This window comes from Galleria mellonella, unplaced genomic scaffold, assembly GCF_026898425.1.
Source record: "Galleria mellonella isolate WM207_F2 unplaced genomic scaffold, CSIRO_AGI_GalMel_v1 utg159, whole genome shotgun sequence".
Lineage (NCBI taxonomy): Eukaryota > Metazoa > Arthropoda > Insecta > Lepidoptera > Pyralidae > Galleria > Galleria mellonella.
Window position 1 is genome coordinate 2,621,441 of NW_026442004.1, and position 24,900 is coordinate 2,646,340.

The 24,900-nt window shown below is 33.6% G+C and overlaps 2 protein-coding genes and 2 non-coding genes across 6 annotated transcripts in view; 3 read left to right on the plus strand and 1 right to left on the minus strand.

Annotated features, from left to right (window-relative positions):
• The window catches only part of LOC113518840 (protein artichoke), a 116,887-nt gene extending 111,754 nt beyond the window's left edge, over window positions 1–5,133 (minus strand). For both annotated transcript variants that reach the window (XM_052892540.1, XM_026903845.3), the window contains exon 1: window positions 4,665–5,133. The gene's annotated coding sequence lies outside the window, so the exon portion shown is untranslated. The remainder of the gene's footprint in view (window positions 1–4,664) is intronic.
• The window catches only part of LOC113519053 (vacuolar protein sorting-associated protein 16 homolog), a 68,463-nt gene extending 46,440 nt beyond the window's left edge, over window positions 1–22,023 (plus strand). The window contains exons 1-15 of one of the 2 annotated variants that reach the window (XM_052892542.1): window positions 10,263–10,543; window positions 10,824–11,013; window positions 11,596–11,742; window positions 12,253–12,379; window positions 13,161–13,294; window positions 13,449–13,624; window positions 14,238–14,484; window positions 14,822–15,078; window positions 15,805–15,943; window positions 16,396–16,530; window positions 17,638–17,799; window positions 18,347–18,566; window positions 19,380–19,557; window positions 20,696–20,896; window positions 21,498–22,023. In XM_052892542.1, the coding sequence (XP_052748502.1) occupies window positions 10,494–10,543; window positions 10,824–11,013; window positions 11,596–11,742; window positions 12,253–12,379; window positions 13,161–13,294; window positions 13,449–13,624; window positions 14,238–14,484; window positions 14,822–15,078; window positions 15,805–15,943; window positions 16,396–16,530; window positions 17,638–17,799; window positions 18,347–18,566; window positions 19,380–19,557; window positions 20,696–20,896; window positions 21,498–21,642 (2,508 nt within the window). In that variant the 5' untranslated portion in view covers window positions 10,263–10,493 and the 3' untranslated portion in view covers window positions 21,643–22,023. Of the gene's footprint in view, window positions 1–10,262; window positions 10,544–10,823; window positions 11,014–11,595; window positions 11,743–12,252; window positions 12,380–13,160; window positions 13,295–13,448; window positions 13,625–14,237; window positions 14,485–14,821; window positions 15,079–15,804; window positions 15,944–16,395; window positions 16,531–17,637; window positions 17,800–18,346; window positions 18,567–19,379; window positions 19,558–20,695; window positions 20,897–21,497 lie in introns of those variants that run through there. The other variant, XM_052892543.1, reaches the window with a different exon arrangement.
• On the plus strand, window positions 16,993–17,111 carry LOC128200165 (5S ribosomal RNA). The gene has a single exon (XR_008252574.1). It is a non-coding gene; the product is annotated as a 5S ribosomal RNA (ribosomal RNA).
• On the plus strand, window positions 17,440–17,558 carry LOC113519105 (5S ribosomal RNA). The gene has a single exon (XR_003402302.1). It is a non-coding gene; the product is annotated as a 5S ribosomal RNA (ribosomal RNA).
• Window positions 22,024–24,900: the final 2,877 nt, after the last annotated feature.

Consider the following 24,900-nt stretch of genomic DNA (forward strand, 5'->3'; position numbering starts at 1 on the left):
GATATTTTATATACTCATTCAGGTGGCAACAACCGCAACATATAGCTAATATTATTATAATGTTAGCTTAATATTTGATATAACTTCGAGCCATATTTGTGCGTTTATTGTGATAATTTACGAGCATACTCGTGTTTCTACACTAATGAATCGGCAAGTATATACCCACTAAGTTGAAGGGCATCGACCTATAACATAAATGGACATTATTATTTACAGAACATAAATTAGTCACGGAAAACCTACTCACTGTATCTCTCAATGGAATTATCTAGTCACAGTTTCCTTGAATTTCAGGTTACAGTTATGAATATCAGCAATTCGGAATTAAAACCGATGGAATACTACAAGTATTCGTGTTTCGATTCCCATTCGAAACTTCAAATAGGCATTCAACCAATTTAGAAAACAAACTCTTCCAAAGTGACCCCTGACTTGAGTTTTTTAAAACACAGGATATCCTAGTTTAAATAATAGCAAGGCAATAAAACAAACGTGAGATTGTATGGCACTGATTACCTATTATTTTTTTAACGACATTGTATTTTAAAACAAGCATTTCATGACAGTTTCATATTCACACACGATTTTCATTGTCATTCTGTTTTGATCACTCACAGCTTATATAAACAATTTCTAATTTCTCTTATATGCCAGCTGATATTTTTTTTTTTTTATTATAACAAAATTATAAATCACGTTTATTTACATATCACTAACTAATCTTACGGCTGTATTATATATTTATTTTAAATTATATTGTTTCTTAAACATCTTGTGTTAAAATGTGTAATAAAAATCAGACTAACTACTTTAAATATAATAAAACGTTAAAATTGTTATTATACCAAATTTGGTAATAAATTATTCTTGTAATGTATATAGAACACTAATTTATATTTTAATTAATTTTATAATTATTTATTGTCATGATACTTGAATAAAAAATAATGAAATTGTAAAAACACGTGGTCTCGCTGACTTGTTCATTCGAATTCGGTCCTGTAGATATAATAGATTGTTATTTGGGTGAGGAGGCACTTCTTGTCCAACTGTTGAACAGAACGGAGCTCCCTGCTGTATCAAGAGTGAACAAGTATAGTAAACCACATGGTCATTATATAAAATATATCACAATTATTGTTCATGGAAGTCCTAAAGAAGCTATAGTTAAATAAGTGTGAATGGATTAACAGAAGTTGGATATTTAGGTTATATTATTTGTTATATGTCATATACAAAGTAACATAAGTAAATATATGATTTAATAGTATAATATCAAAATTAAATGAACTAAGTGAACTTGTGCTTCATTTCTATTTATTAGTAAGAGGCTTACAACTTTTATATTGCTAAAGAATATATATCATATACTATGTAAAGTTATAATTACGTAATTAAATTACTATATAAATCTATTACCCTACAGTTATTTATCATTAATTTGATACCTGCATGAATCAATATATAAAAATCCTATCCTATTTATTAACTTAAGATATAACCTATCAATGTACCAAATTTCATTCAAATCAGTTTAATAGTTTTTGCATTAAAGAATAACAAACATCCATCCAACTATTCATCCATCCATCAATTATTACAAACTTTCGTATTTACAACATTAATAGAATGCCATTATAAATACCTTCTGAATACACAAAATATAGCTAGTCATCTTACTAAAATATTTCAACCATGGTGCAATAATGCGTGAGCTTTTTGTGTTCAGAACTGAATTGCAGTCTACGTAAATGACACAACACCTTAGTTCTCAAAAGCGCTACGCAATACGCACGAATAGTGCGGATAAAGTAGTAATTTTAATGATTTCCATGGTATTCTTTACGACTATAGACGGCGATTACAACTTTCAATCAGGTGGGAATTAAAATGGCTTGTACTAGTAAAAAATGTAGTGTTGGCTAAGACTTAATTGCTTTTAAAAAATCAACAGTTGATATTTAAAGCGATTACGATGCCATATTTGTAATGACTTCGTTATATTATCATTTTATAGAAATCTCTTAGAACTCATGTTACATTGATATCTTATTGGCTGCATCTATAGAACTATTTCCAAACATTCAATTGTCCTTGAATCAAGAGATTCATTACAAAATATTGTTACTATAATTATAGAAACACCTACTACGATAGTTATTATGGCAACACATTCATCATTATCATTGCTGAACATAAGCCTCCCTTGGGGAGTTTTGCCAGTAGTTGCCACGCTTGTCAGACGAATTGGCAACCGCAGTCAGGCTTTAGAGATGTTTTAAGAGGAACGCTGCTGCCCATCCCTCGTTTTCCCTTAGTCGGATCTTACGACACCCACGGAAAAGGAAGGGGTGGCTTATTCTATGCCGGAACCGCACGGCCAGTGAACACATGATTCCCAACAAATTTGGATTTTATTTATTTATTTCACTGTTCTCGCGACTACATCTACGTGACTAGATTAAAAAGTTGTCTGTGTCCTTCTCCACGCCAAATACTACGTGAATACCAAATTTCATGATGATTGGTAGAGCCGTTAGAATGACAAGACTTGACAAATAAACAACTCTAACATTTGTTATATTATTTATAAAAAATTAACACTTTATTACACCAATATCGACTCGATCGATTTGTATAAGCAATTGTAGTGTTTTTTTTTTTTTTATTGGGTATTGGATTCTAACCTAAAAAGTACAAATGTCAAGGAACTTAATTATATTTAAATATTTACAATTAGGTTAATTACTATAATATTCTAAAGTAGTTACAAGAAGCACAGTGATTCGTATTCAAGTTTTGAGGGACAAATGAAAATCATAGAATTGGAGGAGTATTAAAAATGAAACTTGTATTAATAAATAATTATAGAGAAAATAGGACTGTAAAATAATAAATAAAGAAAGTTATTACATTCGTTTGTAGCACAATATCCAAAACATAATATGAATAGGAAAAAAAATAAGAATTCACCCTTTAAAGATTTTTTTTTAGAATCAAATTAAAATAAATCGATAAGTAGACATTGAAGTAATTATTAAGCTTTTAAGTATAAAGTATCAACCCTCCGATCCCAAGAAACTTTGATATACAGTTTCAAAGTCGTTTAAAGAGCCCATCTATTTTTTAACTTAAATATTCTATTAATAGTAAAAGCAGAGACAAAGTATTATTACAAAATAAAATATGCAGTCAATCATTCGAGTTTTTGGAGTTTTAAATTAAAGTTGACCAAGTCGAGCTTAGGTAGTTTAAAATTTTAAAAACATGTAATTATATTGAGTTAGAGATGATAATAAAGCTAACAGAGTACGAAAGTTTAAAATTTTCTGATTTAGTATGTAGATCTATTGTATAATACTACAGATATTAAATTGATATGAGATTTAATTTCAATTTATTCTAGGATAAAAATTCTACAACGAATCCTTTATATACTTAATAAACGCGAAAGTTTGTGAGGATGGATGTATGGATCCATATGGATGTAGATTTTCAGTAGTTTTGAATGTGTTATACAGGTAGATCATATACTAATTTACATATACTAAAATACATACGCTTCAAACTCTTTTCTCCTACATTCTTCACGACTTTGGAACGCGCTTCCTGATGCCATTAAGAGACTACCGACTAAACTGTCTTTCAAAAAAAACGTTAACGCTTACTTTTTTACTTTATTCGAGCAGTAAGTGCTTTATATTACTCTCAATTTCGTGTATAATATAGTATATGTCATATATGTGTAAATATATTTGTTATTCATATATATTTATTTGTTTATATATCTAATTTTAATATGTATGTATATCAATAATTACTAGTACCTCATTCGAGTATTCTGACACTTTCCTATGGTTGACTGGGAGAGAATGCTATATATATATATATAGTATATATATATATATATATATATATATATATATATATATATATATATATATATATAATGAATAAATAACTAAAATAAAAAAAAATTTAGAATAAAAGATATTTCAAATAGAGATTCACGCGAACAAGACTGTGTGATACAACTAGTAATAGAATATTATAAAGCTAATATATAGCATAATAATAATAGGAAACCATTTCATAAATATTTAAATACGACCGCTTGTTTTTTAGACTGACAATCTATTTAATTATTTATATTATTTTAAATTTTAACTAATTAATAAAGACTGGTACTTGAATCCTGCAAAATTCATAAACATCATGAAGATCGCACCAATTTCAAAAATTGTCTTGTCACGTTTCAGAATAATTATAACAAGGCGTACAAATAATTTACCTACTGCAGTTTCATAGCAACTCAAAGAAGACAATTACCGAGACTGCTCTTTGACATGATGAAAACGAAAAGCGATGTTTATACAAAAAAAAAAATATAAAAAGTCGTTCAACGTTAAAGAAGATTGATTAAGTAACAAACTATGCGATTCATAAATATTGGCAGATTTTAACCCACGCAGTATAACTTATACCTGCTCAACACAAAGAAACTTTTAAAGTTATAAAAATTACATTCAAGTTATAATAGCCAACATAATGCGAATAATTTTTCATCTCTTCGAATGTAGAATTAAATATATTGCTATTTGAAGAAAGAAAATATATTTCAGCAAAATTTTAAATACATATATTTATTTTGAAAAACTTACCTTCGATGCTGTTCCCCTGCAAAGAATTTCGTCCTCTTATAATTCACACAAATTTCCACTGTAACGCTCAAGCACGATAAAAAATCACCTCGTCGATATGCAAACATAAAATCTCCATAATTCGCAACATTTCACAAATCACATTTAACTCCCGAAGAGTTGAGAGCTTGTAAAAGGCTGTATTGATAAAAGTTCTCTTACACACCGCTGCGTGCCGTAATGGGGCACATTAAAAGTTCCGAGGGAGAACTTGGGATCTCGAAGTTATCGCGATTAAGAGATTCGCGTTTCCAATATTCTTTTTAAGGAGCGAGTTGAAATTCGAAATTTTTTGTTTTGAGGAATGTAAGGCGCGCGGACGCATTGAGGCGTACAAGTTTACCGGGAGGAGGGCAGAGACCTCGGAGCGTGGTGCGCGGCAGGCGCCGACTGCACACGCGAGTACCGTTGCGCGAGAGTGGGAGCAAGCTGCGAGCCAACTAGCCAGCCTTGCCGGCAAGCTCTGACATTTCCAAGTTATTTCATTACTTAACATCGATGTCATGACTCGCCTTTGTTATTGTTGGCACAGATCTGCAAACAATTGTGTTTAACCGGAATTGTAACGTTTGTCAAGAGAAAATATAGACCTTGAATGGTATATCGTTTCGGCATAAGATTTGGTTAACCTAAATGTTTATATATGCCTTGGTCAATTAAACTTAAAATTAGGACAAAGTTCATAATTTAATACAAAATATCTAAAACTATCCTTAATTTCTTACTTACGCCTTAAGCCTACTTGAACATGTACTTTAATATTTTATTGGTCAATAAAGTAAAAAATAAAATAAATAAACGTGTTTAATGTTTAGATTCTAAACAACTTTTAACATATGTTCTAAAGTTTAGAACATATGTTAAAAGTTGCTTTTTAGCTATTTTTTCTAATTTATATAATAAATAACTAAATTTAGTTTTTCTTTTAATTCAACACAATCAAATCATAATATAATGATGCCCCTAATCCAGGACACCAAATGCGAGCCAATTTAGAAAAGTTCGTTTCCTAAATTGACCCAACTAGAAGTCAAACCTGAGTCCTCATTTGCGTAAAGCGACGTGTTTATCACTGCGCAACAAAGATCGTTATGAAATTATATGTATATTGATCAAGTTTATAAAAAATTTACTAGTGTAATCTAAGAACCTTCAAAAAAAGTTTCGCTGTTTCCCCTAAAGATATTGTTAGCTTATCTAATGTCTACATATAATATACTTACTACTATTAACTGCATATGAGGAGGGGCATTTATTAGTTAAGATAAATCCATCATGTTACTAGTAATTAACTCTCCACCATTATTATATCTATGCACATACACTTAGTCATTTTCCCTTCAATATTATTGGCATTAATTTTACAAAAACAAGTATCAATTCAATTTGCGGATTTTTTATTCTTTTTATAATATACATTTAAGTAATTGTCTAAATTTGATTTTATTTTGATCTAAAAATGTTTATTTCCTACTTTCTTACGAATTTTGATTTCTCATGCATATTTTTATAATTTTACTTAATGGCCGAGGGATTGGCAACAGCGTCCATCTTAAAAGATCACCAAAGCTTTCCCGTGGGTGTCGCAAGAGGCGCCTAAGGGGGTGGGAGGTGAAGGATGGGCAACAACATCCTTCTTTAAACATCTCCAAAGCCTAATTGCGATTACCAACCCGCCTGCCAAACGTGGCAACAAATAACAAAACCAACATTATGGAGGAGACCTATGTTCAACAATGGACAGTGAATAGCTGATATGATGATGTATATTTTTATCGTAAAGGTAAATCGAAATAGGTAGATTAGAAAAAGTTGAACTGGTAGTTACGTGCTACTTGATTATATTGGTCTTATTACAAGAATTGCGTTACGCATGTCGTCTGTAAAGTTAAAACTTATTAACAAGCTGCGGAAAGTTCTAAAGAATCCATATTCTTGGCCCTTTACGAATTACTTCCACGCAAAACTCTCAAAAGGCTTCTATAATTTCGTTTTATACCCGAATCACTTACTTATTTTCTTTTTCAGAATGATTCATTTCTTGCCTCGTTAGAATAATACCTACTTGGGAAAATCTTTTGAATGAAACGGGTGTAACTGGATTCTATTTTTAAGTAAGTAACAATTTTCCTTTTCAACTGCAATTTAGTGACTAAGAAATTAATTAGCGTTCATTGAATAAGGTTTTTATGAGAATATTATTATACGCTCCAGCTTATAAACGAAATATTTTAAATGTGAAAATGAATTTGTTTATTTATTTGTTTTTTTTTTTGTTATCCTTTAGTGCCTTAACAGCTTAACTATTCTTTATGAAATTTGGTATACACGCAAAGAACGATATACCTACTTTTTAACTGTATGTTTTTCAATGAACATATCCCGGTCACGTGAACAAAGTTGCAATTGAAAGCTAGTCTTATAATATAAAGAAGTTGTTGACTGTATTTCTTAAAGCTAATCTCATCTATATTCATATCTCTGAATTAGTATATTATCTGGGACGCAGGCATCTACAAAAAATCAGTTTTATATTTATTTTTATTCAGTTGAGGCCGTCAATCAAACTAACTTCAAAGCTTCTGCCTACATACAGGAGTTAGAAAGTTCACTCATATTGTTGGGTGGTTCTTGAGAGCAACGGTATTCGAGTAACATGATGGATTTGTTGCCATGAGTGCCTCTGACACCCTTTTAATATAGTCTCGAAGCAATAGATGCGGTATATAATTCTTCTTAGAACACTGTCTTGAAAGATTGACGAGACAACTTTACGTTTTGTTTGGTTTTTCTTTCACTTCAAGTCGAAGGTCGCACCTATATTAGCTACAGATACTTACAAACAGTTGACATTCACCACATAATTTAAACTCATACTTAATAGTTAGTTTACGTTTATTATTTACCTCTTAACCTCAAAAGTGGAGCCAATCATCATAAAAAAAATGTATCGTAAGACTAACCATAAAACTTCAAAAAATCTAATAAAATTACCATTTATTTAACATTTTATAATCTACACATAATACCTAAGTACATTGTTAAGAAAATAAATCGGCACGAATATAAAAATAACTAGTTAAATGCATAAACATACTTATTTAAATACTGTTTAAAAATGTATGTAGTAAAAAACCTAATGAGATCGTATGATGACCTGAATTTTTTACATTCTTTTTGATCAGTGAGCTAACGAGTTTCATGCAAATTAAATATCCAAAGAGACATCATTATCATATCAGCCTTTAACTGTCCACTGCTGAACACAAACCTCCTCCATGGGTGGTTTTGTCAGTAGTTGACACATTTGGCAGGCGAATTAGTAACCGCAGTCAGGCTTTAGAGATGTTTTAAGAGGGACGCTACTGCCCATCCCTCGCCCTCCCTTATTCGACTCTTACTATACCCACGGCATCAGAAGTGGCGGCCTATTCTATGCCGACCACATAGAACACACGGCAAATCCAAAGAGAGTAGACAACAAAATAATAAATCGATAACCTTCGATAGTGTTAAATAAATCGGTACAAAAGTAGGGTGACAAGACAGCAGTAAAGCAAATATTGGCTAATTGTCCCATTTCGCCTACATAAACCAATGCAGTTTTAAAACTTTATTACTAAAAAAACAGGATAAAAGCTGCTCGTATTATTTGATATGTAAATTATTTTTATATATGCCTTTTATTTTTATATTTTTTTGATAAGTTAAAATTGACTATTTACATCGTCTGCGCTATTGGTATACATTGGTATACACTAGTGAGGGATGATAGGTGAGGATGAAAACATACCTGTTAATCCATCGTAACGAACTCGACAAAAATCAACCACGATGATTCCGGGATGAACCGCGTGGTGGCCGACCTGACTGTGTGTATTATTAGTAGTGGGGCTGTTATATCCCATTACTCTCTCTATCCTCCTACACTAAGTATTCGTATTAGATACGTAGTATTAAATATAAGTTAAAAAAGCGTAATGCAAAGAGATAGGTTTATCTATACTATCAGTCTTACGCTATGGTCATTGAATATTTACATTGCGAGCATAAACAATTAATGGAAATAATATGGCTACGCTTTCGCGATTTTCAATCTCTCTTGCATGCATGTGTAGGAACATGCCTTAGAAAGAGATAACAATATAAGCATTATAAATGCAAATTCCCTGCACTACTTAATAGTCTACAGGCAAGAGACTGATGTGAAAAAACTGTCTACTGTCTACCTGACTACGAATTTATTAAGCAGTAATAGGTAACAACCCTCTCATCAGTAATCTGCCGAGTGCCTAAGGCTAGCAGACCGCATTAACAAAAGGCACAATAATATGAAAGCGTTCGATGAAAGAATCAGTGTAATATAACAAGAATTTCGATCATTGTCACTTAAAATCAAGTGAGATTGTAATCAAACAATGCAATATAAATTAATCGTGACATCAATGGAAGTCTAGATTAAGTACTTCTCACAACAAATGCATTGTTAATTCACAATTAAAAGTAAGTAAAAGCAAGAAATTAATTTGAAACTGGATAAAGCAGCGTTGTGTGTAAATAATATGACGGCACTCGCCTCTGTCTATTTAGCCTACAAGGGAACTGCCGCGAAAATAGATATATATTTCTATTTCATTTGAATTATCTAATTATCATTGTACATTTTTATGTTTGTGATGCAATAAAGAATTAAATTATGTACCTAGTGTATGTAGTAACTGGTAACAGCCTAATCGAGTTCATTGTCGAGAAAGGGATTGACAGTAAAATGGTCTAACAGACCCATTTCTAGCAATATAACTTATCAGGATGACCACCATACGGTTCCTCCCTAAAACTGTCGTGGTTAATTCTTGTAGAATTCGTCACGGTGGGCCAACTGACCAGCTTTCATTCTCGTATTTTTATATCATCCATCCCTGGTACCCCGCTGACATATACGGATAGTGCAGGCGGGATTGTAATTCCATTTTCATTCATTAAAAAAAGTTACAATTCATTTGAATATATTTGACATGAAACTGTATGAGTTTTTTAACTTCATAATACATTAATAGGTATAATCTTAGATTATAGGTATAATATATCAATAAACAAAGTACACACTGTTTTATAAACCTGGTCACTAAACCCTAAGGGCGAATTCGAATAAATTTTATTCTTATATTATAATTTTTATTCTTATATTAAAATGTGTAAGTCCTGGCCTAGAATAAGCCATTCCTACCTTTCCCGTGGGTGTTATTAGAGGCGACTAAGGTAACTTAAGGGTTGAGGGATGGCAACTGCGTCCCTCTTAAAATATCACCAAAAACCAAACCAACCCATCTGCCGAGCGTGACAACTACTGGCAAAAAATAATAATAATTGAATATAATTTTCAACTCCAGTACAAGCCTTAAAAATAGCGACCCATTGCCATTGAAGAAAAAAGAAGGAAATAGTCTGACTACTGTCAAACATAATTGACATATAGTGCATATGACAAATTAGTATGACGTTGACAAACGTGACATACGTCAAGTCAACAAATCATGTCATATAATAATATGTCAATAGATTTTTTTACTTCTTTGTATTATTCTAAACAATAACTTATTACAAAATTATCTGCTTTAAATAATGTTATTTACCATATAAATATTATTCTATTAATAACAGTTTTTGAAGTGTAATTTAATCGTATTATTTTAAAATTATTAGAATCAGTTGTGACGTTTAATACCAGGAAATTATTGTTTCAAAATATCGCTTATTTACCACTAAATTAAATTATATATAAATACCAAAATGTCGGCGTTAGTAACAGCAGATTGGTTTCAACTAGACTCCTACTACAGGTATATTAAATGTACCTTTAATTATATGTATTGTTGCTTAACAGAAACATACGGTGTTTCTGTTAAGCAACAATCTCCATTACGTATTAACAAACTACGGCTGCTCATAGACCAATACCAGCTAGAAAAACAAAGAGTCACATATACCGTAGAAGAAAATACTGTTTATTGTTGTGTAGTCATCAAATTACTCTTCACTAACATTTATTTTATTACTCTACATTAATCATTAACTTTAAAATAAATACTATAAATATATCTATTATTCAATATTTTTCAGGAAATTTGACTTATATACTATGATGTGGGCTATGGATGAAGGTCTAGAGAATATGGTTGTCAGTGGAGCACCATATGGGGGTCCAATTGCTATGGTACGGGATCGGAAACAATTTGTTCGCATTGTAACAACTGCAAAACCAGTGATAACAATTTACAATTGTGTTGGCAATATTATTTCAAAAATTTTGGTATGTATTTGTAATTATAATCATTAAGAACACTATTTTCCATGCATATCTTTTCCTACATATTGTCTAAAAAATATGTTTATCAGTTTACTGTAATGTCAATAAATTGTATTACTGGTGGCCATTAGCTGGGTTGTTGGGCTTCCTTTAATATGACTTATTGCAATTATAGCTTGCTCATCCATGTATATATATATGTACGTGTACATCCATATCATAACATAATATAAAATATTCATTATTGGCTAAAGTCTATTTTGGTGCCAATTTTAATTATTTAAAAATCCATTAAAATTATCTACTAATATTTATGAATTTTATAATATCTGTAAATATAGATATTATAAAATAAACTGCAAAAATCTGTTTGTTGTAGGAACATACTAATCTCAAAATTCTTTTTAATTGTTTTAAAAAATTTTTTGCAATTGATAGGTCATTTCTTGAGGAAGGTTATAGGCTATTCATTGTCACGATAAAATCATGGACAATGCCGCAGAATACTAGCTGTATTAAAATATTCAAATGTAATTTATGTACTTATTTATATATTAAAAAATATATAACATGCAATATTTTTAGTGGAACAATGGAGTTTTAATACACATGGGATGGTCTGATAGTGAACAGCTGTTATGTGTACAAGAGAGTGGAGATGTCCTCATCTATGATATGTTTGGTGCTTACCAGAAATCTTTCAATTTAGGCCAGGAAGTCAGAGATACTAAGGTGCATAAATTGTATTACTCTAGTGCATTTTTAGGTATGCTGTTAAACAATATCTTCATCGAAATAGAATATTCTATGTTATTTTTTATGTAATATAAAATTCATCAAGACTTTTTTTATTTCAATTAATGTTATAAATAAAAATTTTAAAACAAATTTTATTTATTTAAAAACAACAACATATAAAGTTTGAGGGATTATAAACTGACAGAAGTGACCCACTTAAAAATAGTTAATCTTTATTTAGATTTTCCTGTTTTATGTTATTTTGTAGCAACCTATATTAATTATTTTCAAACAATCCTCCTTTAATCATCAGTTATACAGGACATTGTAATGATTGTTTAAAATAATAACTAATTCTAATGTTTATTATAAACAAGTTATTTCGTCTTTATGTGGGAAGTAACAAGAGATCATTTATACCCAATTTACTTATATAATCATCTTAATATAATGTAAAAAATCAATTAAACTGAATACTAAATAAACATATATTTTAAATTTCAGGTGGCTAGAGCCCAACTGTTTTCAAACCCACATGGCATAGGTTTAGCTGTTATCACAACAACTAACCGTATGTTTGTTGTCAGTAATGTGAATGAACCTAAAGTTCAAAGTGTACCAGATATACCAAGTATGATGTTTTTTTTTATTAAATATTTTTTATTTATTTAAAAAAAATGGTCCTTATTAACATCTGTTTCTGCCAATATGGACAGTCAACCTTATATATATTGTATTTTAGAACCTCATTGCTGCCACTATCTCTATCTATGTGTGTATAATTCTGTTAAGGGAAACTATCCTTTTATATCATATCAATATTTGCAATACATAAGAATTTGTGGGGAAGCCCAACATTTAATTACAACAAACAACAACATGTTATTCTCTTGCCCGTCAGATGATGTGTGGGCAAGCAAGGTAGGGGCCTCGGGGCATACCCCATTACCCTGGCTTCTACTCTGGAGGCGACTACCTCTGGGTCACTGGGTTTGCAGCCGGCATACACTGATGGTCTGTGTATGCCGGCGTGGTGTCTTACATTTAATTAAAACAATTTATTTTATGTCTTTCTCTGTGTGGCAGCACTGTGCCACAACCTTCTTTATGCTCTTGTGTGTTGTTGCTATAAGCATCAAATATACTCTCTCTGCCATTATTTGATATTTGTATTAACATATAGTGCCAAATATACAGTCCACTATCTGCAACCTTTTCTACATGACTGATATACTGTAATAATCCCTATAAATTTATATAATTAATTCATCTCATTAGATCTATTTCATTAATTGATATGAAGAAATTGCTGTAGATTCAATATATAGTTCTGATACAAATATCTTTACTTATAGTCTCTAGTTATATCTATTTATATTTTTTTCATTTATTATTTTTTGTATTTTTTTCAGGAGCTAATGAATCAATCATATCTTGGTGTGTTCTGAGCTCATGGCTGAGATCGCCAACCGTCCTTGGTTTTCTTGTATGCAGGGACAAGGAAATATACAAATGTCAACTGGGCGAGACCAGAGCTGTACTTATGGTAATAAGAATATAGATTTGTGTAAATTAATTCCTAGGCATTGGACATTGATAGAATGAAGAAGCAAACCTTTCTAAATTAACTCATCTGGATGATCTAAATTTCTCATAATACTACTTGTTAATTCCTATACATTTTATTACTATCATTCCAGCGTCCAGAAATATCAAACGCGTATACACAAATACTGTCCATAGTACCGTCGCAGAATGGTAGGCATGTAGCCCTGTTCACGGACTCCGGGTTCCTCTGGATCGGTTCCTCCGACTTCAGAACTAAGTACTGCGAGATCGACACTGAATACATCAAACAGCCCAAGGAGTTGGTATGGTAAGTTATTTCTTTATACTTCTGATAATAACAAATATGTTTCAGTGCAAACATGAAATGCAAATTGTATTTTGAGAATCATATTTATATAATATAAAGAAGAAATAATAATGATAATTAATCATTTATTCAGCTACAAAACAACAATATTAATTAAAAATTTTTACATTAAAATAATAATTATATGGTAACAACTGAAATGGTCCCCACTCAGCATAAGCTGCAGTGTTGTGCTACAGCACTGATTTTCAGTGAGGCCACCCCTCAATTGGTAGTACTGGAGAAACAGTATTAAATTTATAACACACTGGATCTTATAAAAGATATCAATATTATATATGAATATATTAATATATTATTTATTATATTATAATTAAGCTATATAAAATAAATAATATTATTACATGGTAATATAAATAATTGAAGGTTAGGATTGAACATTGATTCCTTCAATTCCCAGAACATAACCAGTTAAGTAGTAGTAATCCATATCAATAGCTCTCTTGATTGACTTTATAGCATGATGCCATAAGAGTGCAGAAAGCCATCCCTTGCAAGTTGTTTAAGACATATAAATGTTATTAATTATGTTGAAATAAATAAAATATTATAGGTGCGGTTCCCAAGCTCTTGTAGCACATTGGGATGACACTATGTGCATATATGGTTTCAACGGCAAATCTGTCACATACCCATACGACGGCCCATTCCACATTATCGTAGAAATGGACTGCGTCAGAGTAATCTCTGAGATGACACATGAGCTCATACAAAAAGTGCCCGTGGAAGTAGAGAAAATATTTAGTATTAACAGCACTGCGCCAGGGTCTTACTTGGTTGAAGCCTCCAAACAATTTCAGGTAATTTATAATCATTATAATGCCCTTGGCAGTGTAGCAGTTTAACTCTGCATCTTTTAATTATGATGGACTTGATCCCAGTACTATACAAACGTTTGTATAAATTAATACGTCTGCCCTATATATATATATTTATATATATCAATAGCTGTCTAATGCTCATAGTATAAGTTCGACTTACTTTAAGACTAGATGGCGCTGTTAATATATTCAAAATTGAAACAGTAACTTTAGTAGTTTTTCATTTTGAAATAGTCTTATATTTATTGTAGTGTCGTTAGCGATATAACTAGAAAATAAATTTATATTATTTAATTATATTATTTGAACATTACAGAAACGCAGCCACAGAGCTGATGAGTACATCAGACTAGTCAAACCAGATCTCCCGAATGCCGTACAGAACTGCATCGACGCAGCGGCGTACGAGTTCAATCCAGACATACAGAAGATGCTAATAAGAGCTGCTCAATTCGGAAAAGGATTTATTATCGACCCAATACTAACAGATCATTATGTCAGAACTTGTAGATGGTTGAGGGTCTTGAATGCTGTAAGGGACCCCAAAGTAGCAATCCCTCTGACTTATAGGCAGTATCCTTTTACTATATTGCAATGTGTATGATTTTGAATCTTATATATCGTCATAGTCGTAGAATACTGATGGATCTGACAAATATTACATATAAAGATCCGTCAGTATTCTACGACTATGACGATATTTAAATTTAATTAGTTTACCCCAATGGCACACAGATATGATGTAGGTTCTTATAAAATAATATATGATACATACCCTAGATATGATAACCTTTTTGAAAAAAAAAATATTATTATAGTAATTATAATAAATATTTTTATTTCTTTAAAAACACTTCAACGTTACAATATAAGGTCAGGATTACCTAGTAAGCATAATAATGCCTGTGTCAGTTAGTCCCGCTCTTCCGTCCATATCCATGGCTGAATTTTAAAATAAACATGAAAAACTGTTATGTCCATGGTACTACTCATGTCTATAGGCGACGGTTACCACTTTCCATCAGGTGGGCCGTCAGCTTGTTTGCCATTCTAAGTTGTATAAAAAAAATCTAGAATGCAGAAAAAAATAAATCAAAAATAAAGTCTCATATGCAATATATATACATATATTATTATAAAAGGTTATAGTATTAATTTAAATATATATAACTATAAACATTTTACTATCATCAGGTTAATAAATGTGATAGTGAAGTATATTTTACATCTACATATAATCTGTTACATCCATTGTTCTGATAACTGTAAGATTCAATGGTTTCCTGAGCGTCGTATCAGAGCTGAGCACCTGCGAGAGCGTGTACTCCTGGACCGGCTCATCTGGCGGCGGCTGCACTGCCTCGCCGGCCACGTGGCCTCCTACCTGCAGCTCCACGACGGACGGACCAGGGTTCTGTCGCATTGGGCTTGCTACAAGGTTAGCCTACCTTGTCTGTTTTCAATATCTTCCTTCGCGAGTCATAGTAGAGAGAGAAGAAAATAATAATATCAAACTTAAATAGATAAATAACCAATATAATATATATAGATGAAGGATAAAAAATAGTATGGATCAATGAAATAAAGGGAATGAAAATGAGCGATGAGAAAAGAAAAAAATGTAAAAAAAAAGAATCCAGAAAGGTTATAAAATATTATCTTACTAAAATAATAATTTTTTTTAAAGTTTTGTCTCTCTGTGTCTATAGATTTATTGATTCCGGCGTCACGCTAAAACTACTGCAAGAATTTAGTTAAAGTTTTTACAGTTCCTGAAAGTCTTACCTAAAATCTGGTCTATGTTTTATATTGATACACCTTCTAAAAGAGTACGAAAATGCACGTGTACGAAGTTACAAACAAAAGTTAGTAGATTATAAATATTTCCAGGTGACACAACCTCACACAGACAATGAGAGTGCAGCGCGCGAGATCGGTGACAAGCTGCGGAATGTGCCCGGCATCTCCTACTCCACCATCGCTATGAAGGCCGCGGAAAAGGGACGGAAGGCTCTGGCCATCAAAGTAAATAATATCTTATGTACATATGTATATTGTGTATTATGTATGTCTATAGAACAGCGAACAAAATAATGGTATTTTTGATGAAGTAAATATTTGCCTATACATATGAACACTACAATGGGCCTATCATGTTGAAGTACTCTTTAAATGAACGATAAAAATATCTATATCTCTATAATCTCTATATCTCTTTAAATGAACGATAAATAAAAAATAAATAAAATATCCTTAGGGATAAATTTTATTTAATATTTTTATAATTTTTAAAGTGTGTGAACTTTTATATATATACAAAAACGGTGCATGCAATAGTAACAATATGTTATTGGAGTAAAAAATCGCCTTGTTTTACTTTAATAATTGCCGTATTTATCAGGTTGCACACACTAGTGTCTTAATAAAATTATTATTAGACACAAGACATATTAGCCCAATGTAATAAACAATTTTGGAGTTTCTATTGCCAACGTCCATACCACGTTGAAGACACCGGTTCTCGTCTGATCACCGAAGTTAAGCAACGTCGGGCGCGGTCAGTACTTGGATGGGTGACCGCCTGGGAACACCGCGTGACGTTGGCTTTTTGCTTTTAATGGTTGAGTTACCTTTTGTGACGAACTTTTAGTCCCTATTAGTTGAATCATGTTATGCTAAATTTACCAAATATAAAATTGTTTTATTTCAATACCAGACATTTTTGTCATAATCAGATGGCTATACTTATTTTTTTTTTTTTATACCACAAAATTGTTAAACAAGCATATATATATACACGCTGTGTGACTAAAATTATAACTTTTTGATAGATACTTTATGTTGCTTCCTGGGTTCTTTTTTTCTTCCTATTATTTAAATCGTGTTCATATTACACACTGGCTGAATATAGTGAATAATTATAAATACTTTATCGCCAACGTCCATACCACGTTGAAAACACCGGTTCTCGTCCGATCACCGAAGTTAAGCAACGTCGGGCGCGGTCAGTACTTGGATGGGTGACCGCCTGGGAACACCGCGTGACGTTGGCTTTTTGCTGACGAGTTACAAATTATATCTAACGTTTAATTATTTTTGTTTTCTTTTTTCATAATAATAATTTCTTTACAGATTCTGGAATATGAAACATACAGCAAACTTCAAGTCCCACTCTTACTGACTTTAGGTGAAGGTCCAAGAGCATTACAGAAAGCCACAGCCAGTGGGGATACTGATTTGATTTATATTGTTCTGTTGCACCTAAAAGAAAAAATGGGGAAACATGAATTCGAGGTACTATTTTTTTATAAACTACAAATTTTAATAATTATAGGAAACAAAGTTAGAAAATTTGGTATACATGGGATAGAGAAGGATATAGGTAAATTTTTGTCTCGTTGACGCAGACGAGGCTAAAGATAAAAACTAGTATATAATAATTTTAAGTCTAGTTATATCTTATATATAATAAAATTTAATAATTAAAATATTTTTTTAGATAAAATTTAATAATTAAAATATTTTTTTAGATATAGTTTGCATATATCTAAAAAATATTTTAAGTATACCAACTTTTATCAAATTCGTTTAGATGTTTAATCATGTATTAGTGAGAAACAAATATTTTGACTAATAAATAATTATTTAGAGCAAATGGGGGGCACGAGCCAGAACACCCAAACAAATTCAGAAAATTTTCTTTCTTAACTTGGAGTTAGCTATACAGTAGACAGCCATTTCTTATAAACATCCCATAAAAGAGGGCGACTTTCTGCATAACTAGCACCAATTGGTCCGACGGGGAATCGAACCCATCATAATATTTGTTTGTCAATTCCAGCTAACAATCCGCAACTTCCCGCTCGCGCATGCGCTATACATCAAGTACTGCGCGAGCCATAACCGCGAGGCGCTGCGCAAAGTATACGTACAGGAGGACGACTTCCCCGGACAGGCCGCCACGCACATCCGCGACGCCGTCGAGCAAACCAACCCGGGCAGCGCGGAAGCATCGCTCATATCCGCCCGGGAGTGCTACAAGAAGGGCAAGAACGATTTAGGTACTTGCTCTAACAATGAGCTCGATTCTAAGATGTCGTTTCTCTAAACCTGTCTCTTAAGCTAATATTTTAATTTAATTTTTTTTTTATACAACTTAGAATGGCAAACAAGCTGACGGCCCATCTGATGGAAAGTGGTAACCGTCGCCTATAGACATGAGCAGTACCATGGACATAACAGAGTATACTGTTTCGCCCATGATATCCCCCATGCGTTGCCATTCCTGAGGACTCGGATATCATTCCTCTGTACCCAGTAAATTCCCGCCATTCCGAAGTTACTATTTTTTCTTACTTTAAATGTATAATAATTTTATTATAAATCTATTAAAAATTTAGTTCCATATTAGTCCTTAGAACAAAAATTTCTCTGTGATATCAAGTTGAAATTTTAATTTTAGAATACCTCTGATTCAACGCCAATATTATGAATATAAAGTTTATAAAAATGTTTATTGCTCATATTATGCTTGATTTCATCCACTTAAATGAAATTTTGTACATAGACTTCATGGTTTAGGATAAAAACTAGCTAAAGATAATGATGTCTCTATATAATGCTCGCAAGCAAAATCTCGATACATAGATAGTTGCTTTATATCTTTTTAATGTATTAAGAATACTTGTAATTAATCTATACCCGGTCATCGTGCCTGGAAATCAATATCCTTGATTATTCTACTTTTGGCAGAAAACCTAATAGGCTTATGTTATTAATAGTCTACTCTTACGAAGATATCATGCTAATTTTCTTTAATAGCGCTTTTTTATATTTTTGTAATTTAATTTTATTTCTGTTCCAAACATCCGCAGGAGCATCAATTTGTGAGGATGCGCGGAAGCTTTGTAAACAGCAATCGAGCCTGCAAGAGACATATGGTACCAGCTTTATTGGGCTCTCGATGCATGACACTGTCAAGAAGTTGCTCGAACAGGGTGAAGTGAAATTGGCTGACAAACTGCGCTCTGAATACAAAATGCCGGATAAGAGGTAATCATTATCTTAGAGTTTTATTTCTTTTTAGGGTTCCGTACTACAGGTACATAGAACCCTATATAATGCGACTTTGCTCGTCCATCCGTCATGGCTTTGTATATCAGCAACTACTAATGCTATCGATAGATACATAGATACTCTTTATTGTTTCCTCCAAAAGAAAATTAAGAACATTTAAAATAGTTTTTAATTTATATTAGTATATTTTTTTTAATGGATGATAATAAAATGGTAACCCCGCCTGTGCTAGCGGTATACGCTGGCGGAGCACCAGTGATAGATGATAGGTGAGGATGAAAAGGCAGATCAGTTAGCCTATCGTGATGAATACACTTGGAATTCAACACAATGGTTTCCAGGGGAGACCACGGGGAGGTCGACCTGTTAGGGTATATTATTAGCAATGGAACTGATAATCCGCATTACTAACAATCCCTTCTCACCCTATTTTATACTAGTTATAACACGAGTGACAAGAATTCCATCGACAAGAGCGCAGCTCTTAAATAGAAATTAATGATCATCATTCCACTATCAAATTATAAAAATGAAGCAAAAATTATGATTATTTGGAGAAGTTTTTATTCCGTTCTGTCTATAATGAGGGGCAATAAACCAATGTCACGCGACAAAATAATTGGGGCATACCAATAAACTAGCAATATAACAAATTTGGGGGAAAAGGGATGGTTAGTAATGGAAACTAAGAATCCCATTGCTAGCAATATATCCAACCACGTCAACCTCCTCGCGGTTCCCCCTGGAAACTATCATAATTAATACCTGATGAATTCATCATGATGGGCTAACTGGCGTGTTTTCATCCTCATCGATCACCCTTCACTGGTGCCCCGCCAGCGTATCCCATTAGCGCAGGCGGGGTTACTACTCCATTTTCATTCAATATAAAAAAAAATATAACAAATTTCGATTTGTAAATTGCATTTTGTTTTATTCTTTGTGCATTAATTTTTTTCATTATTTAATAGTATCTCGAGTCATAAATGTTGATTTTTTTTTTAAATAATAGTGGTACATACAATCGTACCGATTAAGATTTACCATCCCTGGTTTATACTGTAAGAGTCTAAACAAATATGAATACATCTAATCAGACCCATTCACACTGCAGGTACTGGTGGCTGCGTATCCTCACACTAGCAAAACTAAACGACTGGGACGAATTGGAACGATTCTCGAAGTCAAAGAAATCCCCAGTCGGTTACGAGCCGTTTGTGGACGCCTGTCTCAAGCATGGAAAGAACGATGAGGCCCTGAAGTATTTGCCAAAGTGCCGAGATGATATAAAAGTGAAATACTACGTAAAAGCAGAGTAAGTTTTTTTACTAGAAATTTTTGAGTCAAAGTGACAGAGAAAGATGAGTTGTATAATAAATATAGCTTTCAGTACTTTAGGTATTTCTATAAAATATAACAATCTTATAAACAATCTTAAAATTAATTGTAAAATTAATCTCTGGTCTCGACAGTGTTCGTACCCGCATGTCTATGCTATACGTTCCCAGTATCTAACTTCAAATAATAGATTCCGTTTTACAAAACAAAAAGCACTGACTTTTATCAGGCAAAGTTATTCAGATTTAAAAACCAAACTACTGAACCGATTTTGATGAAATTGTTGTCAATGGGATCAATCTGAAAGTATGTCCTTTTAGACAAAAAAAATATTATGCTAATCGCTTGATAAATGAGAGTTATGAAGTAACAAATTGAGAACCTACTCCGTTTCTTGAAGTTAGTTGAAAACAGGAGGCTCTCGACTCTGCTGTTATTTTTTACTGTTTCTTTTTTAATTATACGATTTATTCCCGTATTAGTTTCATACTAATTTTGCAAATATATCTGAAATCTATTTTTTTTTTCAGAGATTTTTTTATTGATAATTGATAATGGCTAATTTTGGATAATTTCAGGTTCTACGAAGATGCAGCACAAGTGGCATTCGAACAAAAGGATAGAAGCGCACTAATATTCGTTCAGAGCAAGTGTCCATTACGAGAAACAGTAAAACACGACAAAATATCTAGTCTGATAGAACAATTAGGAACTAGGAAGTAAGCGTAGTTATTACACATTATTATATATTATAATTATACATCAAATCACATATATTCCTATAACTCTGTATATATCTTGTAATAATAGTTTTAGCCACGTAAAATGTATATATATTTTCTAACGGAGCTCTGCCGGCTACCGATCTATGTTTGCTATTGAATTGCAACTAGATTCCAAAATATAAAATTAAATAATATATAATAACATTTAAGATTGACATTTATATATATATTAAAAAAAAAATTGTGAAATGGCCTGCGTTCAAAAATATATAACAGTATTTCGACGCATTATGACGCTTTAAATCCGAGGCTCGAATCTAACGAGACAAAAAGCAACTCTACATTTGGCTGTGCACGGAGAATAATAATAAATAAATATACTAAATATGTGTATTATTTAATAAAAAAAATTGAAGACTGTAATTGTTTTTTTTTTTTTATGGGTGGAAGTGGTATAGTATTTATGTAATCTGTATTTATGTTACTATATTTCACTTGAATTATTCACTTGTCATTGTATATTTTTATTTATGGTGCAATAAAGAGTTAAATAAACAAATAAATAGTAACCCCTCCTGAACTATCGTTACACGCTGGCAGGGCACCAGTGAGAGATGATAGGTGAAAAACATGAAAAAGATCAATCAGCCCATTGTGACGAATTCATCATGAATTGACCACGATGGTTTAGAAAGGTGACTGCGTGGAGGTTGACCTGAGAGGATATATTGCTAGCAATAAGGTCATAAGACACCATTACTAACAAGCCCTTTTCCTCTACTGTAATTATCTTGTACAGATTTCCAGTACTATTACGCCAAATGCACCATATCTTGAGGATGTATTATAGCATACAGAGTAGATTGAAATCATTATCATAAGATAGTGTGCTGCCAATGAAACTGGACCTAATAAACAAAGCTAAAAACGATTAAACATTTTTTTTTATACAACTTAGAATGGCAAACAAGCTGACGGCCCACCTGATGGAAAGTGGTAACCGTCGCCTATGGACATGAGCAGTACCATGGACATAACAGAGTATGTACTGTTTCGCCCATGATACCCCCCATGTGTTGCCATTCCTGACGACTCAGGTGTTATTCCTCTGTACCCTGTAAACTCACGCCATATCCCACCCTTCAAACCGAAACAGCCATGCAAGCACAACTGCTTCACGGTTGAAACACCAATGGGACAGAGGTACCCAAGCAATCGACTTTTGTACAGTCTCTACGCTGTCAGTACGCTGAAGTCGTGATTCTTGGCGATTTTAATGCCCACCATACCGAATGGCTTGGTTCACGTACAACCGACTATGCGGGAAGATCTGTTCATGACTTTGCTTTGGCTTATGGTCTGACGCAGCTTGTTTCCTCGCCTACGCGAATACCTGATGTGTTGGACCATTCACCTTCACTGTTGGACCTTCTGCTGACCACCCACCCAGACAACTATGTGATTTCCGTCGAAGCTCCGCTTGGATCGTCGGATCACAGTCTGGTGCGGAGCGAGGTGCCTCTCATGAGTCCGATTCCACCACGTTCCACGGGTAGACGTCGTGTCTGGCACTACAGGTCAGCGGACTGGGATGAGATGCGGATTTTTTTCGCATCTTACCCATGGAGGCGGGTTTGCTTCACACTGGATGATCCTGACGCCATTGCCGATTCCATTGCTGATGTGGTGCTTCAGGGAATGGAATTATTTATTCCTAACTCTGTGGTGCCCGTCGGCGGGAAATCCCAGCCCTGGTATGGAGCCTCTTGTAGAACAGCATCTCGTCTGAAACAGGAGTGCTTCCTAACCTGGGCTAAAGGTGTGGCGTCGCGAGATCCTAACACCAGTGCTCTCAAAAAGAAGTATAACTCTGCCTCTAGGTCTTTCAAAAGAGTTATAGCCACAGCGAAGTCAGAGCATATCAGTAGAATTGGCAAGAGATTGGCTAGTTTGCCCTCTGGGACTCGAGCTTTCTGGTCTCTTGCCAAAGCTGCACAAGGGAATTTCTGTAAGTCATCTTTTCCACCATTGCGCAGGGAGGATGACTCGTTGGCCCAGAACGCTAAGGAAAAGGCCGATCTTCTTGGATCCATCTTTGCGTCAAACTCGACATTGGATGACGGGATGAAATCACCACCGACCATCACGTGTTGTAGGAGCTCTATGCCTGACATTAAATTCACGCATAGCTCAGTGCGTAGAGCACTTTTCTCCCTCGAAATCCATAAGTCGAGTGGGCCCGATGGTATTCCTCCAATTGTGCTTAGGACGTGCGCACCAGAGTTGGCTCCGGTTCTTACGCGTCTTTTTCGGCTTAGCTACTCATCGGGCATAGTCCCAAAGTTTTGGAAGACTGCTCTGGTGCATCCGATCCCTAAAAGGGAGATCGCTCAGATCCAGCTAACTATAGGCCCATAGCTATCACTTCCTTATTCTCGAAGGTTATGGAATCCATCATTAACCGTCAACTGCTCCGGTACCTAGAAGAGCACCAGCTGATCTGTGATCGCCAGTACGGCTTTCGACAGGGACGTTCGGCTGGTGATCTTTTAGCTTACTTAACACACCGATGGGCAGTGGCAATCGAGAGTAAGGGAGAGGCCTTAGCAGTTAGTCTGGATATCGCGAAAGCCTTTGATCGGGTGTGGCATAGAGCGCTGCTTTCAAAGCTACCTTCATTTGGGTTGCCTGCGAGACTGTGCATTTGGGTCGCCAGTTTTCTCAAGGAACGTAGCATTAAAGTCGTAGTCGACGGAGCATGCTCTGATTTAAAACCTTTGAATGCTGGTGTCCCGCAAGGCTGTGTACTATCTCAGACTCTGTTTCTTCTGCATATCAATGATATGTTACAGATAAGTAATATTCATTGCTATGCAGACGACAGTACAGGAGATACATTATATACCGGTCATGCAAAGATCTCGCGGGCACATACCGATGAGTGCCGGAATAGACTTGTGTCTGAAATCGAAACTTCACTCCATCAAGTTTCGATCTGGGGTGAACAAAATCTTGTCCAATTTAACCCCAAAAAGACACAAGTCTGCGCGTTTACCGCAAAAAAGAATCTCCTCACTTTCAGGGCACTTCCCTTGATAAAAAGTCGAGTCTAGGAATTCTGGGCGTTGATATATCTTGCGACGTCCAGTTTTGCGGTCATCTGGAGGAGAAGGCTAAGATAGCTTCCAAAAAGTTAGGAGTACTCAATAGGGTGAGACGATATTTCATGCCAGAACACCGCCTGAAATTATATAAA